The sequence below is a fragment of the Tribolium madens genome, unplaced genomic scaffold (genome assembly GCF_015345945.1).
Source record: "Tribolium madens isolate multiple individuals breed KSU strain unplaced genomic scaffold, Tmad_KSU_1.1 Scaffold_7;HRSCAF=85;Tcas5.2_LG10, whole genome shotgun sequence".
NCBI lineage: Eukaryota > Metazoa > Arthropoda > Insecta > Coleoptera > Tenebrionidae > Tribolium > Tribolium madens.
In genome coordinates, this window is record NW_025401050.1 from 3089824 (window position 1) to 3108703 (window position 18880).

General features: G+C 31.3%; 2 protein-coding genes and 1 long non-coding RNA gene across 4 annotated transcripts; 2 read left to right on the forward strand and 1 right to left on the reverse strand.

The window, feature by feature from the left end:
• Window positions 1–723: 723 nt before the first annotated feature.
• On the forward strand, window positions 724–2073 carry LOC123009801. The gene is made up of 4 exons (XR_006413038.1): window positions 724–865; window positions 919–1030; window positions 1096–1339; window positions 1800–2073. It is a non-coding gene; the product is annotated as an uncharacterized LOC123009801 (long non-coding RNA).
• A 1307-nt stretch (window positions 2074–3380) lies between these two features.
• Window positions 3381–4603, forward strand: LOC123010117 (phospholipase A1-like). The gene is made up of 2 exons (XM_044406813.1): window positions 3381–4230; window positions 4278–4603. The coding sequence occupies exons 1-2, from the start codon at window positions 3405–3407 to the stop codon at window positions 4544–4546; spliced, it is 1095 nt and encodes a 364-aa protein (XP_044262748.1). The 5' UTR covers window positions 3381–3404; the 3' UTR covers window positions 4547–4603.
• LOC123010114 (sodium- and chloride-dependent glycine transporter 1-like) lies at window positions 4526–18826 on the reverse strand. Of its 2 annotated transcripts, XM_044406807.1 has the most exons (7): window positions 18759–18826; window positions 18222–18662; window positions 18046–18169; window positions 10356–10634; window positions 4989–6139; window positions 4785–4940; window positions 4526–4737 (listed from the first exon to the last, which is right to left on the reverse strand). In XM_044406807.1, exons 2-7 carry the CDS (start codon window positions 18237–18239, stop codon window positions 4609–4611), a joined length of 1857 nt encoding a protein of 618 aa, XP_044262742.1. In that variant the 5' UTR covers window positions 18240–18662; window positions 18759–18826; the 3' UTR covers window positions 4526–4608. The 2 variants fall into 2 exon arrangements, with proteins under 2 accessions (XP_044262742.1, XP_044262743.1); XM_044406808.1 differs by lacking the exon at window positions 18222–18662 and having other exon boundaries at window positions 18759–18824.
• Window positions 18827–18880: the final 54 nt, after the last annotated feature.

An 18880-nucleotide genomic window follows, 5' to 3' on the forward strand; every position in this document is an offset into this window, starting at 1 on the left:
ATATAATAAAGACCCTAATCGAATTTTACACGCAACTCAAAATACATTATCAGATACCACTATGCGTTAATTGATAAACTGTTTAATATTTTTTAAAGTTATAATTATAAACATAACTATCTGACATAGCCTTAAACTATTTTTATTGAAGATTATCTCAGTTTCTTCATCGTTTGAGTAGGTATATTTTGAATTCAAGGGGAAAAAATGTGGAATTGATGACACTGTCAAATTTAATGAATGACATATCAACAACTACTTTGATTTAAATTTAATTGTCTGAATATTTCAAACACTACAGAAGCCAAGTTATCTGTGAGAATGTATTTTGGATTGCGTCTGAAGATAGGTTAGAGTCTTTATTGTAAACGAAAATACCGTACCCTGTAATTTCTAATAGTTTTATTCTTTTTAGAGTTCTAGTTTTTTTTTATGTAAAAAGGCCCAATACATGTATGCGAATTTATCAACTTTGAAAACTCAAACAAAGATCAATAAACAGCTTTACAACAAAAATGTCTATGCAACCAAATATTCACCCTTGTATGTGCGCAAGTGTAAATTATTGTAGATCAGTTAATAAACTTTATTATTAAAACGCAATGTATGCATTGAAATATAAAATCATAAATATATTTTTGATTGTTGTCAAAAACTATTTTGGTTTTTTCCATTTTAGTTATGGAAAAACTGTTGCAAGTTGCAATACTGCTTGGCTGTCAATATACTGTCACTGTCAACTGTCAAGTTCAGACCAAATCCAAATGGAGGTTAATAATTTATTGTTGAAAAATGTTTATTTTTGATATAAACTGATTGTTATCAGTGTACGTTAACAGCGCCAAACGCATAAAACATAAAACAGGTGAAGAGAATTTTTTTCGTTCAAGATTTTACTTGGTGTCTTTTTTGTTTTAGTTTATGATGATTATAATCTGAAATCAACGTTGAGAAAACAGGGCTTTTTGTCGATTGAGGAATGTTTGAGCACTTTAGACGAAGAATAAAAGGAATTGAAGCAATACTAAGAGTATGTGATGATTAAAATAGCCATTCTTCTAAATATACTATTACTAATAAAAACTTATTTTTTAGAGTTGAAAAAACCATTAAACTGAAAAATTCAGTCATAATTATGAACAAAGAAGTCAGTTTGAGTTTCTCCCATCAAAGGTTAAAAATATAGGAATTAGATTGAGTGTAATTAAAGAAGACTGAAATATTGGGAGCTTTGAAGACAAACTCGAATTAACTTTGTGGAATTGGGATTGAAGAAAAAATATGATTATGTATAGGCAAAGGCAAAACTAAACTAACTACATACTACTGTTTTCAGCCTGTATGTAATTTAGATTCTATAATTATAAAAAACGCCCCAAGTCATAACTTCATAATTTTTAAAGATATGACGATACTTCTTGGAAAAGTGCACAGTTTCTTGTCATCTATTTATATAGATTGAGCGTCTACCCCAAAAAATTGCTTACAATAAGCTATTCAATTTTTTTCAAAGAAGTAATTATCAAAAATTTAAATCATTCATTATGAATCTTAATTTTGGAATTATGGTGATTATATTGGTCGCATAAAAAAATCACAAGAGACATTTTTTGTAGAACATTAAATTTCCTACTACAACTTTTGTTTGAATTTTTTTTATAGGAACAATATCTTCGCCGTAACATCAAACATTTAAACCATTCATTTTGAAATTCGCTCAAAAATCTTGGCCCTATTAATTACCCATAGTGCTGCTGGTTGATTGTGTAAAAATGTTTACACTTTACAAATTGTTTCAGATGCCTCGAAATTACGTACAAAAGACTAAATCAAAATACGAAATTGAAAATCTTCGCACGCAAACGAAGATGTTAAAAGTAAAAAGCTCACATTGGCCCAAACTGCTACCAAATACTAATTAAGTCATTACCCCATACCGTTCCCATTTCCCCCATAGGGTATGGGGTAAATAGGAACGACAATGTTTTTTATTTTTGTTTATATTTTTAGTGAAACTTAGGTTATAAAAAATTTGACAACTAAGAATATAAATAAACAAAGTTTATGTAGCAATAAAAGTTGATTTCATTTATATTTTTTTTTATTATTTTTGAGCTTTAGAAGTTAAGTGATCCCAATTCCCCGACTCTCCCCTATAGTAATATTTTTAAATTAATGAAGTTATAGTTTGCGTTTTTTTATAATCCAGCCAGTTTAAGAGAAAGGCAGAAATTAAAAAAAAATAATATTAAGCTCGAAAATTTAAGCAGTAATTTGATGCATTTTATTAAAATAGATCTGTAGACCAAAGATTTTTGATGTTAGATTATGATTGAATAAAGGAAGGTGAAAAAATACAAATAAATAATTACAAAACTGCACAAAATTTTTTACTAATCACTAACTAAGTTTTCTACAATTTTGATTTAATAAGAAAGGGGTGTTATAGGGATTCGTAATAAAATTATTTAGGGTAAAATTGTTGTCTTTATTTCATTTTTATTATTTCCTCGACAAACTTTTCTTAAAATACCATTAAATAAGCATCGATTTCAACTAAGTGAACTTGAATAATAAATGATTGAAAGCAATATTAGGTACATGCAACCTTTGTAGGTTCATCATAAACATTAAATTCCCATCAATTCAAGCAATGAAACAAAATGAAATATGTAATCTAATGGAACAATTACATAAATACAGGGTGCGCCACAACTCGCGCCTCAGAGAAAATTTTCAAGTAAAGTAAGATACCAGGAACATGAAAAAATGTTTAAAAAATTCTATCTGTCAAAAAAATTTGACATTTATTTTTTGACATTTGAAATTTTTTTATATCTATTGAATGATACTGATGATCTTGTATATGTTTTTTTACAATTATTTAGTAAAGGGACAAAAATTTTGCCAATAAAAGCCACAAATAACATTGAACAGAGATACAATTTAGGATACAGCTTCCTTATTTCCTCTTTTAATAGCCTATAGCAAAAAAGACTGGAAAATTATTTTTCCAACAGAAATAAATAGTCAAAGTGCAAACTTTAAACCCTCATAACTTCGAAATGTTTATAGATAAAGTTTTTTTTAACATTTTTTCCATGTTTCTGGTATCTTACCTTATATGACATTTTTCTCTGGGGCGCGAGTTCTAGCGCACCCTGTATAATAATATCTGAATTTTACAAAAACGCTTCGACAAGTTGAATATTGTAAACCCATAGAAATTATTCGAATACCTACGATTTTCATACACTTTCGATCGAGAAAAATTCACTAAGCCTTGAAGCTAACAACCTTCAGTTTTATGCAAAAAGATGTGAATGTAACGCACTTTTGCATAATTATAGTAAAATTATAAGATTGAATTGCACAAAGAAGTTATTAGTCATTCAAGCAACACCATGTGCAAACAACTCTTAATTCTCTTCACTTTTTCCATCTTCGCTCCAAGTAAGTCACAGTTCGACTTTCTGAAAAACCTACAACCACCCCAACCTCCAACGCTGCCCACTTTGGACGCCTTCCTCTCGCAACTTTTCGACGTGACTTCCAACGAAATCAAAAACCTAGCTGACAACTTCAACTTCCACGACGTCTCCCATAAAGACATAACATTTATCCTGCACCTTCCAAAAAACAAAACCGTTATCCTCGACCCTAAGAAACCCACAATCGAGGCAACCAAACCCACGAAAATCATCGTCCATGGATGGCAAGCTTCTGGTACTGATGAGAAGAACAGCGAATTGGCCGAAACGTATCATAAGACTGGTGACTACAACGTGATCGCAGTCGACTGGTCCGAACACGCGAAAAAGGTCTACGTCCACGCTTCGAGCAGCACCAAGGACATTGGACACGTGATTGGCGACTTTATCCTCGAAATAACCAAGAAAGACCCGAAATTGTTGGAGAATATCCACATTATTGGCCACTCCCTCGGCGGTCACGTGGCCGGATTCGCCGGCAAGCGAGTGGCCGAGAAGACCGGGAGGAAAGTGGGGAGAATCACCGGATTGGATGTGGCGGCACCCATGTTTGAAGTACCGGTTAAAAGAAGTACCGACTCAATGTTGAACAAAGATGACGCCGAATTTGTTGATGTGATACACACAAATGCCGGGTTTTTGGGGGTGAGTGATAATATAGGTTCTGCTGATTTCTATGTCGAAAATGGGGGGCCCATACAACCCGATTGCTTTGATCCAGTCAATATTTTTGAATCTTGTAAGTATCACTTCTCCAATGACTTCAAATATCATTGGTTGTTTCAGTTGGTTGTAGTCATTTTAAGTCATTTGAGTACTACCTTGAGTCCATTTCTGGGAAAAAATATGAGGCGGTTTCGTGCCGAAATTCCATAGAGTACCACATTTTGGCTTGTAATAAGAACCGGAAGGTGATTATGGGTGAAAAAGTGCCCAAAGATGCCTATGGAGCTTTTTATCTGGAAACTGGTTCACCTTTACCATACAGTAAACTCTTTGAGGGACTACCGAAAATTCGGATAAACACACCAATGTTACGTTTAAGAGTAAACTAAAACAATTCATATATTTTTTATTGTTCAATGTCAAATAAATAAAAATATTCTATACTACATGATCACAGTCCATTAACACTAGTACTAGAATTGTCTCGTGACAGTTTCTCTTTAGTGAGAGTCAAATTACTCTCAGTTTTGACAATTTGGGGTCGCCATTTTGTTGTTGGCTTGATAAGATTCCATCCGGTCTGAAACAAAACGATTAACCCAAAAATCGTAAATTTTGTCTCGTTACATAATCCCGTTTCCAAATTGTCACAACAACTAGTACAAAAAATGGTACTAGGGTCAACAAACCCATCATCCAACCCAGCAAATCGGCCCATAATGGAAAAATGTAATCCTCGTACGTTGCTGGAGTCATATTTGACATTTGGAAAATAAAAACGCCCTGGAAAAGATTAGTCAATTCTGTAGCCCATTTTTGAAGATAAAATACCAAAAGAGTGACAGGGGTTATCACGACCCAACAAATCCACCAGTACCATCGCGCCGGTTTTGATAGTACCATTCCCATTTGTCCCATATTGTCCAGAAATTTATTACAACCATAGCACCAAGATACCACACAAACTTCGCCCATGCCGATCAAAAGTATAGCCCATGAGGCGGTATTCCATTCCATCAAAGTGAACAAATAAACGCCACCATTGAAACACATGGGAATTGCAAGAATAAAGCAAAATAAGCAGATCATTAAAGTGATATAAATTTCGTGTTTCCTCAATTTAGGCCATTTGTCCAAAATGAGGCACCTTATAGCCTCAATTCCTGCAAATTGGCTCCCCAGTCCCAAAATAAATAACATGAAGAAAAAGGCAAGAGACCATGCTGTGGGTGCTGGTAGCCTTAAAATAGCCTCAGGGTACGCCACGAAGGCTAGACCAGGCCCATCCTGGGCAACATCTTCCACCGGCACTCCCATCTGGTGTGCCAAAAAGCCCAACATGGAAAAAATCGCAAATCCGGCATAAACTGAAGTAAATATGTTCGTAGCTGTGACAATAAAAGCGTCTTTGAGACAATTATTGTTGAAATTATTATAAGAGGCTAGAGTGACTAAAGATCCACAACCGGTACCAAAAGAATAAAAAGTTTGAGACGCAGCATTGGCCCACACGTCGACCTCTAGCAACTTCTCCCATTTGGGAGTCAAGTAGAGGAGGATACCATCGATGGCCCCTTCAAGAATAACCCCTTGGACCACCAAAGCCGTCAGAATGACGTAGGGAAAAAGAGCAGTGAAATAAACAGCTTTCCCGGAGGTTTTGACGCCTTTAATGACACAAAAATAACCGATTATCCAGGAGAGGAGTAGACAGAGGAGGAGTTGCCAGTGGAGACCGCCGAAGTTGTCCCAAGTGGCGTCGTTTATGGCTAAAACGTAGTCGCGGAAGTACTCGTAAGTGGCGAGAGTTCGGTTGATAACGCGGCTTATGTGGACTGTGGAAGTGGCGTTGTAGCAGAAAGTCCGGTTTGAAGCGCCGTCGAAGTTGTAGGATTTGCAGATTTCGTCGACGAGGGTGCACTGCTTGTTATAGTAGGTGGAGTTGGGGGGGCACTGCGAGTCTTCGGTGGCGCTGTAACAGCCTTCAAATATATTATAAGGGTTGTAATTCGGATTTCAATTTATTTTATTACTAGTCCAACGAATTGAAAATCCTATGTGATAAAATAAAATCCTAAAATAACACTTACATAAAATTTCTGTATTTTTCAAAATAATAGTTATTTATTTTAAGAGTGTGTTAGGTAGCGTTTTATCCACGCGAGAATGTTTAACCGGGCGAACGTCAGTTCTTAATTTAATTAAAAATTAAACTGACATTTAAACGTTACGCCAAATGTGGTTTCGGTTAAATGTAGTAAGCTGTTACGCGATGCGCTGGTTACTAAATACTAATAAAGTAACTTTATTCCACTAGTGGATAAACTGGTACTTTATACGCATCTAAAGTGTGGAATAAAGTCTTTTTATAGAGTGATTGTGGATAATAATTATTTATTGTAAGAGTGTGTTAGATAGCATTAATTTTCTTAAGTGGATAAAACGCGACTGACACAGGACTGCAATATAACTTTTTATCCACAATCACAGGCCCAAATTATTCTAAACTTAATTAAAAATTAAACTGACATTTAAACGTCACGCCAGTTAAACGTAGTAAGCTGTTACACGGTGCGCTGGTTACTAACAGTGGAATAAAGTTACTTTATTCCACTAGTGGATAAAGTGGTACTTGATACGCATCTAAAGTGTGGAATAAAGTCTCTTTAGGTAGAGCGATTGTGGATAAAAAATTATTGAAATACAGTGTATGTAAACTAAGAATTTTAAGATTTTTTGCTATTTTTATTAAGTATACAGGCTGCGCCAGAACTCGCGCCCCAGAGAAAATTTTCAAGTAGGGTAAGATACCAGGAACATGAAATTTTTTTTTTTTAAATTCTATCTGTAAAAAAATTTTGACATTTATTTTTTGACATTTGACATTTTTTTATATCTATTTAATGATACTGATGATCTTGTATATGTTTTTTTACAATTATTTAGTAAAGGGACAAAAATTTTGCCAATAAAAGCCACAAATAACATTGAAAAGAGTTATAATTTAGGATACAGCTTCCTTGTTTCCTCTTTAAATAGCCTACAGCAAAAAAAGTTGGAAAATTATTTTTATAACAGAAATAAATAGAGTCAAAGTGCAAACTTTAAACCCTCATAACTTCAAAATTTTTATAGATATTTTTTTTTAACATTTTTTCCATGTTCCTGGTATCTTACCTTATATGGCATTTTTCTCTGGGGCGCGAGTTCTGGCGCACCTGTATATAGTGTGTTGCATCCATCGGAGTTTTTTTTTACTTTTATACGTTAGAGATTACCTACCTTACAATAAAATTAACTTGGAAGAGTTTGAAATAATAATTTCGATTATTAAGTTTGGGGTAGAATTTAAACCCAAGAAAAATTCCCGCTTTACTACGTAACAATCCCAAAAGCACTGACAACAGTGCAGTGACATTTTTGGCATCATAATTACTAGTGTATTCACAGAACACAGATATTAAAATAAACAAACACCGAAATATCACCTTAAAACAGACCTGCAATCTGCATTACCGACATTCAAGCTGGATTATACCTCACAGCAAATAAAATGCGCGCGTTTTGAATTTATTTCTTACGAATTTTTCATATATTTTTTTGTACTAAAATTATGAATTAAAAAAAAAACATGGGTCAATAATTTTTTAATAAAGTTTCAGAATATGCAGTAAAAAACATGTGCAATGACCCAATTGCAATCTAAAACATCTGGAAGCATAGGCGTGCTCAAGTTTTAGGATTAGAGAGAGTGCAACAAAAATAAAAACTTATAATACATAGTGTTCCATTTTGATTGTTACAAATTGAAACAGGTGATAGAACATTCAATTTTATGACATAAGTGTTCTATGAACAAGCATTGTAAGTAAAGGAGCTACATTCTCTGAAAAGGATGCGTTTTTTAATAGGTTTTTCCAATATTTCAGAATTCATTTTAGATAAAATTACAAAATTTGCTACAGCTGATAACCTTTATAACGGGTGTTTATTTAAGTTTGGCGACATAGTTGGCGGCGAGATGAGTGTGTTGTAAACGGACCACAATTTTTAATACGCCCGGTGCCGGCGAGGTGTCACATGTCAAATTAATAACTTTTAATACCGTGGTCCGATCACAACTGAACTTTCATGGATAGTTTTGACGCTAAATTTAAAAAAAAACACCCGTTACATCTAAACGAATCTAAAAATAAAATTTTGAAGTGAGGGTATAAAGTACCTACCTTTTTTCACAAATAAGAGGTTTCTTGCGTTTTTTAATACTGTTTATGAGTAAAAGCAGTTTAAAATTTATGTTAAAAACCATAAAAAATTAAAATTAAATTTGTTTTACCTCTAACTCCTTCTGTTTAGGACGCCTCTGATTTCTACATTTTCGAAATTTATAAATTTTTCTTTCGTGGAGCTTGGGAATTAATAACAATGTAACTAATGAAATTTAAGGTTTATTCACTTTATGACGTTTTTTAGTTACATTTTTATTAATCCCCAAGCTCTGCAATTATTTTGATTTTTACAAAGTTGTACTGAATTTTATAATTTTATCTATTCTGCAATGGAAAAACTGTCTCAAACTGGGGGTTATATGATAAAAAGTACCCTAACTATTTTTGCTGTATTTTCTTGCCACTTTCGGCAACAAAATTCTAAATTCGTAGTCTCCCACAAAAAAAGAAGTCTCTTGTGTTGTTTTTATAAAACTTATCGTTTTTGAGTAAAATCAATTTAAATATAAAGTCAACTAGTTTCACCTTTACTTTTTATTATTGAATTAGGTAAGTACATTTTTACATATCTTTAAGAAAATATGACAACTGTAAATTCTACAAATACCATTCAATATTTATCATTTTATCTAACATTCTAGGTTAATCTTTAAACAACCTAAAATTAATGACCTAAAAGAAATAAAAAAATTGACACAGTATTAAGTAAATATTTTTAAAAGTTTACTACAATGTGTTGTTTAATTTAGATAAGTCAGATGATTGTAAGGTAAAAATGAGGAAAGTTCCATGTGGTCCTTCTTATTCAAGTTAAGAGAAAAATGCCATGTAAGGTAAGATATCAGAAACATGGAAAAAATGTTAAAAAAATGATATCTATAAATATTTCGAAGTTAAATTTTGCATTTTGAATTTATTTATTTCAGTTGGAAAAATAGTTTTCGCCACAGGCTACTAGAAGAAAAAACCAGAAAGCTGTATCCTAAATTGTAACTCTGTTTAATGTTATTTGTAGCTTTTTTTGTACTTTTACTTAATAATTATTAAAAAAAAACTTATACAAGATTATTAGCACCTATCAATAAATAGAGTTAAAAAAATGTCAAAGTTCAAAAATGTCTAAATTTTTTGACAGACATTTTTTCTATGTTCCTGATATCTTATGTTACTTGAATTTTTTCTTTGGGGCGCGAGTTCTGACACACTCTGTATAAATAGGAAAAATTATTGTTGATAGGTTACTGTAATACATAGATAAGTTTACATTGTTTTCTACGATTTACATTATTAAAAGTAGACAAAGAAATTGTATTCTGAGTGCTTTACCTTTATTTGAAGAACATGAGAAAACCTGTTCGAACATTACCGGTAACTATAAATAGAAACAGGATAAAATATTCTTTAAACTTTAACTTCAATAATTACAAAATTATTATAGGTATTTATTTGATAGAATTAATAGAACATTTTTTTATTGCTTTTGATCTTGTAGAATTACAGTACAATTTTCGTGCCAATAACATCAATGATTTTTTAAAATTCCTGAAAGGTCTGTGTTTGTAATTTTTCTGTTAGCGCAATTCAGCTTGTGGTTACCTATTATGTAAGAATTTACAAACTCGACTCAATTATCATTTAATTGAAATTCATCATAGATTTTTCCATTCCCAATTTCCGTAATTGCGCCTTTCACCTCATGGCATTTTTCCAATTTACCAAATAAATCATCACCTCATTACAACAAATGTAATTAAAGTTCAAATTGGGAGTCCTTTGATCTCGAATTTCATTTATGATTATGTTATTAAATAAATGATCGGTAAAAAGCACCAATAAATCTTTCGACGTTGTATAAAGCCGAATCGACGTCCTCACCCGCAATTATCTCAGCCCCCAACGTAATAATCTTGACTAATGGTGTCCGCAATGAAAGAACCGGCCTCACAATGGACTTAATTTTCGCACTCACCCATCGTATTAAAGTCGTTGTGACAAGAACCGAAGCCCAATTCTCCGGTAAACGAGGCGAAGAAGTAAAAGAGAGTCCAGGCGATGATCACCATGTAATAAATGGTGATCAGTGTGATCACTACCAGAGTGCAATAACCTAGACCGGTGAAGAGCGGCGCAATGTTGGTGAAGGCCTGGTCCGGGCCTAAACCGGAGTATTGACCCACGATTAGCTCCAGAAGGAACAACGGCATGCCCATGAGGAAGACCATGATGATGTAGGTCACGAGGAAAGCACCTACAATCGAGAGGTTTTCAGTCAGGAGTTATAAATCATCCGAAATGATTTACGACCGGATTTAGATGTCGATCTGTATCGGCAGCTGACCGATTGTGTCATTAATAAACTGGATAAAGATGGTTAATAGACAGGGTGAAACTGGACCAGAGTAATTTCATGCCAAAATTTACTGTTTCTGATTTTCGTAAATTTGAGATGTTATAGAATGTGTAAAAATAAGTGACACGTATTTCACAGTTTTTTATTTTTTCAATGTATGTTGGAAAAAACAGGGATGTACAAAATTAAGTACCTCGTAGCATAAAGGATTTTTATCTAAAGAACAAATCAACATATTGAAACGACTTTTTTTTTAAATAATAGATATAAGTAGATACACTACGGACGTGATAATACATGTATTCTAAAAATTTGTTATTAACAAATAATTTAAAAATGCTGGGTGTCCCAGAGCTCCGTATTTCTTTCATTACTTTGACAGTAAAGAAGATAACGAAATGCAGTTTTTTTTGGACGATAGACATTCATTTTTTCTATGGTCCAAAAATATTTTCGTCATTGTAGGTAATTCCTATATAGGGTGGCGCAACAAAGTTATATTTTTTCTTATGGAACACCGCTATATTATGCGCTTATTTGAAAGAGTTTTTAATTCTAAGAATATCCACATTAGGTTTTATGGGTCTATCATTTATGGGCAATTTTATGAAAAAAAATTACCATTTTTGAAAAATCACAACGGCTTTATTGCTAGAAAGAAAAAGTGAATAAAAACAATTGCAATCATTTTTACTGAGTCTGGTCCTAAATTATTATGGTAGAAATTCAATCAATTTTTTGCAACTATTGCAGAGAGACATTCGCAAAATATCAATTATCTTGATTTTTTAAATGAAACACCCTGTATGTTATTACTTTATCGTGTAGAGCTTTTAATAAGCTTTCTAAAAAACCTAGCAAAAATAGTTGCAATTGTTTTTATTCACTTTTTCTTTCTAGCAAAGCCGTTGTGATTTTTCAAAAATGGTATTTTTTTTTCATAAAAGTTCCTATAAATGATAAACAGTCCATGATAGACCCATAAAACCTAATATGGATATTCTTAGAATTAAAAACTCTTTCAAATAAGCGCATAATATACCGGGTGTTCTATAAGAAAAAATATAACTTTGTTGCGCCACCCTATAAAGGAATTACCTATAATGAAGAACATATTTTTGGACCATATAAAAAATGAATGTCTATCGTCCAAAAGAAGCCTCATTTCGTTATCTTCTTTACTGTCAGAGAAATCGAAGAAATACGGAGCTCTGGGACAGCATGTATATTGTTTAAACAAAAAAATAAACAATTACGCAGGTTTTTAAAATTCTCAAAAAATTTATGTAAAAACTCTCATATATTTACTATGTCTTCACATAAGTTTCAAGACGGACGTTTTATAAATTGCTGGAAATTTTTTTTTTGAGAGCGCTGTATAGTGCTTGATCCTCTAAGAAAGTAGCGTTTCCTTGGAAATTAAATAGAAAAATTACCAATTACCGTCACTAATAAACTGTTCCAAAGAAAACACATAATTTCCAATAACTTATTAACATTTATTTTTCAAAAATATCAATAAAAAATAAATTCTTCGGTTGAGGAAGAGTACTCTCTATATTTTATTTTATTTTCTGATGTAATGTTTGTCATGGATGTGGAGGTCGAACAGAAAGAAGAGGTTCGGTTTTTAGGCCTTTACTGAGTTATTACTACATGATTGCTACTGTCTTCGATGACGACTACTGACTAACTAAATATTTTACATACTCGTTTGGTCTAAAAACTAATTACGCTGTCAGCATTAAGCAATTCTAGACTAATTCTTTTCTTATCCTTACACTACACTGTTATTGTAATAAAAGTATATAGATTTCGCGTACCTTTTCAAGACGGACGTTTTAAAAATGGCTGAAATTTTTTTTTTTTTGAGGGCGCTGTATGATGGGTGCATGATCGCCTAAGATCGCATGAAAGTAGCGTTTCCCTCGAAATTAAATAGAAAAATTACCAATTACCGTCACTAATAAACAGTTCTAAAAAAACACGTAATTTCCAATAACTTATTAACATTTATTTTTCAAAAAATATCAATAAACAAAAAACAAATTCTTCGGTTGAGGAAGAGTACTCTCTAAGTATATTTTATTTTATTTTTTGATATTGGAATAAAAGTAGGTATGTAAATTTCTCGAACCTTTTATGCTCTTCGCTCGACTAAAACGATCATTAAAAAAATCGCAATGTTTTTCAAATTTTCTATTAGATATAACCTAGTAAAACATAATATGTGAAATATTTGAACTGCATATTGGGTTTTCCAAAACTCTACCATTTTTTCCTGAAGCAGGTGAACGGTTACTGTATTGTGTTTTAAACACAAAAAAATTATTTTCCAAGTTTTTTTGCTACAGGCTATTAGAAGAGGAAACAAGGAAGCTGTATCCTACATTGTAACTCTGCTTAATGTTATTTGTGGCAAAATTTTTGTACCTTTACTAAATAAATATAGAAAAACATATACAACATCACCAGTATTATTAAATAGACATAAAAAATGTCAAATGTCAAAAAATAAATGTCAGAATATTTTGACAGATAGAATTTTTTAAACATTTTTTCTATATTCCTGGTACTTATCTTGCTTAAAATTTTTCTCTGGGGCGCGAGTGAGTCAGTAGTCGTCATCGAAGACAGTAGCAATCATGTAATGATAACTTAAAGTGAACTCAATATAGCCCTAAAAACCGAACCTCTTCTTTCTGTTCGTCCTCCACATCCATGACGAACATTACATCAGAAAATAAAATAAAATATAGAGAGTACTCTTCCTCAAACGAAGAATTTGTTTTTTATTGATATTTTTTGAAAAATAAATATTAATAAGTTATTGGAAATTATGTAATTTCTTTGGAACAGTATATTAGTGACGGTATTTGGTAATTTACTTTCAGGCACTATATTGCACTATGCAGCGTTCTCAAAAAAACATGTTTTTCAGCCATTTTTAAAACGCCCGTCTTGAAACTTATGTAAGGACATAGTAAAAATATGAGAGTTTTTACATACATTTTTTGAGAATTTTAAAAACCTGCGTAATTGTTTATTTTTTTGTTTAAACAATATTTTTTTTAATTATTTGTTTATAACAAATTTTTAGAATACATGTATTACTACGTCTGTAGTGTACCTACTTATAGCTATTATTTAAAAAAAAGCGTTTCAAAATGTTAATTTGTTTTTTAGATAAAAATTTCTTTTGCTACGAGGTACTTAATTTTATATATCTCTGTTTTTCAACATACATTAAAAAAATTGAAAACGGTGAAATCCGTGTCCTTTATTTTTACACGTTCTATAACATATCTCAAATTTACAAAAATCAGAAACAATGAGTTCGATTGGTCGGTCAAAAATTACAACTGATTGATTATTTTGCAAGTTTTGTGCCAATATAATTTGTGGAACTAATATTTGTCAAGTTATAATAGGGCGTAATTTATCATTGAAATGAATATAAAACTATGAATTATGGATGGAGGCTGGATTACAATGGGAAACAGATAAACAGTTTTGTTGAGGTGACTTTCAACTTCAAGTTCTGAATTATACATAAACGTTTCATTTAAAAATTTAACAATCTTGATGAGATCCAAATGTGAATTCGTTCAAAATTAAATTCCTAAGGTAAAAGCCATAATTTCTATGTATTTAGTGCCTTAATAAAAACCCTTTATGTTATTTATTTTCAGAGTATGGTCTCTGATGAATCGGAAAATTAAATAATAACAACTCAATAATTTAAATCTGTAAAATTAAAGTTCTCACAAAAGCCGTACAAACAAGGTGATTTTAATTTTTTCCCAATTGCAACGAATAAAATTAATAAAATGATAGTATATTACAACACAGGTGAGAAATATGTTATTACGCTGAGTGCTCAGGTGTGTGACTGAAAAGCGCAGTCTCAACATTAGACAGACAAATTACTTCCCAAGAGATGCAATAATATATTTTTTCTATTTCGGTGTTAGAATAAGTCTATTCCAGCACCGAAATGACGTCATTTGCGGGCTGGAATAAGTCGTTCGCGGTAATTTAATTTTAGTGACGGACTTTCTTCACAATTCATTTTCAAATGTGAAAATAAGAATAATTTTTATTTTTTACAGCCGCCTAAAATTATTCCACACATACATGTTGCCAACCGTCGTAAAATTCTCTAGAAAAAAAAATTTCGTTTTTTAATTTATAAAATGATATAAAGCGGCGAAATAGAAAAAAATAGTATAAAGCACTTGTTGCAGAAGGTTCTTCAAGCACTCATTTGTTCCTCAACTCGCCGCTTCGCGGCTCATTCGGAATTTCAAATTTGTGCTTGAATAGATATCTTCTGCAACTTGTACTTTAATATACTATTCCATCCTTCAAGACGTTTTAAATTATTGGATCTGAATAAAATATTTTTTCACTACACCTTTTTCAAGAGTAATTCAGAAACCACTACATGTGATTCAGATTAGTAAATTTATTTTCAGAAAGAGTAAATTGACATTTCGATTAGTCAACTGTATTTCAGAAAGTATTAATTGTATAATTCAGAAACCATTACATGTAATTCAGAACATCAAATTCAATTTCATGTTACATGTAATTCAGAAAATATCAATTGTAATTCAGATTAGTAACTTACTGTTTTCTCAAAATGAAGTTTACACATAAACACGAATTATTTTATTTTCAAAATTAAAGAATTACATAAAGTTAGTATTTTATAAAATAAATGCTATTTTATTTTCAAAGGGATTTTTAAATGAAAATAACAAATTCTGAAATATCGAATTCTCAATTACAAATGACAAACTCTGAAACACTTTTTGAAATATAATTGATTATTAATCTAAATTACAATTTACTCTTTCTGAAATGAAATTAACTAATCTGAGTTACATCTGATTGTTTCTGAAATTCATTTTACTGTTTTGAATTAATACAATTAACTGAAATACAATTGACTAATCTGAATTACACTTGAAAAAGGTGTAGTACTAAAAGGTACTATTATTTAGTTTGTCGAGATGTTGTGAAGTTGTTTTGCTCTCCTAGTGGTCAAAAATCATTTTCATTATAGACCAAGGGCATTAATGGATTAGAGGTGGGTAAATACCGGTATTAGAGGGTATTCCATTGATACAAATATGACTAGAATATTAGTATTATTGAAAACTATTACATCACAAGTTCTAACGGAAGTACCGTGCAATCAAATAAAAAAAAATTACAGTTGGCAATACATTGGCTGGGAATCTGGGCTGGAAATATTCTACACAAACTGAAAGTGAAAATGACCATCCACCGTTTTCCCCTTGTAGAGCAATAAAAAATTTCTGCTCTAAAGTGAACATTATTTCACTCAAAAGGAATAAAACCCAAAGTTGTCAAAGTTTCCGCAGACATTTGATGTTAAAAATCATCAGGATTGCCATCTGAAGGTCTTTAATCACCGACTACTTTAATTTTTTTTTGATCACACGGTATTTCGAGATAAAATCAAATAAAAAAGATTTAAACTGTTTCATTAAAAACATCAGAACAATCTCAAATTTAATGCTTCTGTCTATGTCAAAACAACATATTTATTTCATATTGAAATACTTCCGGTGGTAGGGCAAATTTCATTTTATTTGAAGTTTTAAAGAAAAATTGTAGTTGTGAATTACATGTTACGTCTGATGCAACCTGACCATTAAGTAAGGTTATATTTTTCATCGTTGTATTTCTGGATACTAAATGTGCTAGTAATGAAAAAATGTTATATAAAACACGGTAGACAAGATTGCTATAAAAAAAATCTTTTCTCTACCTAGTGATATAATATACTATTTATCTACTATCAACACAACACTATTATCAACACTACGGCGTTTAAGTGTAATCCATTTTGACATAGATAGAAACTCAATACTACAGCGTGTTTTAAAATGATTTTTATTTAGTCATCTATAGAATTTCCATGCAAAATAAAAAACGCCGCTTTAAGAAATATTGAAAGTAATTAACCTAAATGTCAATTGACAGCTGTCACTGTTGACAGAACTATTATCTGTTTAAAGTAGAGCGGCACAGAAAAATTTACATGTAAACACTCTGTATTTGTTACATTGTTAAGGACATGTATTTTTTAAATTTAATTTTAAAAGTATTGACCGTAGTTATTGCAACGATTCATATTACAGTGATCGATTACTTACGAAAGTCAGTTTTCAACCTCGTTCGGTAACTATATCATCTTTCATAGAAATATAAAGTGTACCGATACTTATATCGTAAGTAACTATTTCCAAACTATTGTAAATATTTTAAATAAGTATTACTTACTGCATCTGTCTGTAACTCTCTAACCAAAAACTGAGGATACATATGTATTTTTTTACATAGACAATATAATAAAAGTGAATAGTGAAAGAGATAAATAATAATAACAAAATTTTCCCTATGTTATAATCATAATTTATCATTTTGAAACAATTAATTTTATTTAGAATTAAACTGAAATCAGACAGAAGTGCCATTTAATTACAAATTAAAATTTAATTGCAATTTAATATTCTGTAAATTTGCAAAATCGCAAATATTCGTTAATAAATATAAACTTCTTTATTTAAAATTGTTATTGATCATTTGAATGTACAATAATTAGTTGCAATAAAGTCTAGTGATATTTTCACACATTTTAGTTTCGATTTTTTGGCTAGAATGATTGAAAATAAAATTACTTCATTATCACCTAATCTTAAATTATTATAATTTTATTTATTAAAATATGCGTTACGTACAGTAGTACAGTAGTATTGAGTATTTCCGGTTTGTAAGTGAATAAAAATCAAAAATGTGAATTAAAATTTTTACTTGTTATTGTTCCAAAGTAAACAAATTTAAGTGGAAATAATTAGATTACTACCTACGTCAGTAACAATTGTTTGATTATTAATTGTTATTTGTGGTTACTACTTGTCCTAGTAAAATAAAAAATGCAATACCTCAAAAAAATAAAATACATACTATAAAAAATTAAATTTACGGTTCAAAATCTATAAACAGCAGATAAACCACAACACGGCTTTACACATATCCTTTCATTTAATCTACGATAAGTTTAGAGTTGGATTAAGACTACTTATATATTCTTTCTCAACGTACAGGCAATTTTTGCCTTAAATCCTGTGTAATATAATTTTTAATTATGAAGAGTAACAAAAAATACCTTTGCGAAAAACAAAGGCTTAAAATGTGCAAACCGAAATTGAATTTTTAATATTTACCAAAGCAACAATAGAAGATTTTTTGTTTGTCAAATACACAAACTCACCACCGCCGTTTCGGTAACACAAATAAGGAAACCTCCACACATTCCCTAAGCCAATGGCGTATCCCAAACAGGACAAAACGAACTCCAAGGGTTTGTTCCAAGTGGAGCGTTCAAGAATTTCCTCCTGAAAAAATGACCAAACGCAAATAATTTCTCGCACTTGCTAAAATACACACGTGTTCACCGGTCGCCATTATTTCACTACATTTAAATAACCCAGATAGATTTTTTGAAGAAGAGTAACTGGAGGTTGAGTCAATGACATTAGCACTGATTCAGGAAATGTAAATGCGGGTCCTCGATAAGACAATTTTTAATTATTATTAATAATTTCAAAGTTTTGTTCGCGTTTTGAATTGAATCTCGGCGAGAAGGGCAATTAATCAAAGCGTCCCCCCTATTCGCGCAAAGAAACTCGCTAAATTTACAATATTCCGACTTTAATTATGCTGTTTGTGAAATAAAATAATTCAATTACACTTTCCGAAACACTCTTAATAAATCAACGTTTAACAGACGGGAGTTTTCTCCAAATTAAATTTGCGTTTTCGTGGATTTGGGTAGCAATAGCGCAATGGAAATTTTCCCTTTGTTGATGGTCTTGAGCTAAACGTAACCTTGGAGAAACGATAAAACTGTTATTAGAAACGACATTATTCACCTCATATTTAAATAATGGAAAACACTAATAAAATTACTCAAACATGACTTACTTTAACTTCGGACATTTTCACACGCTGGATTAGAAATGTTTGACCAAAGCAGTTTTTTTTTTCTTTTAAACGTCACTCAAATTGTAAAGATAACACAATCTACCATTTGTTTTTATTACGTG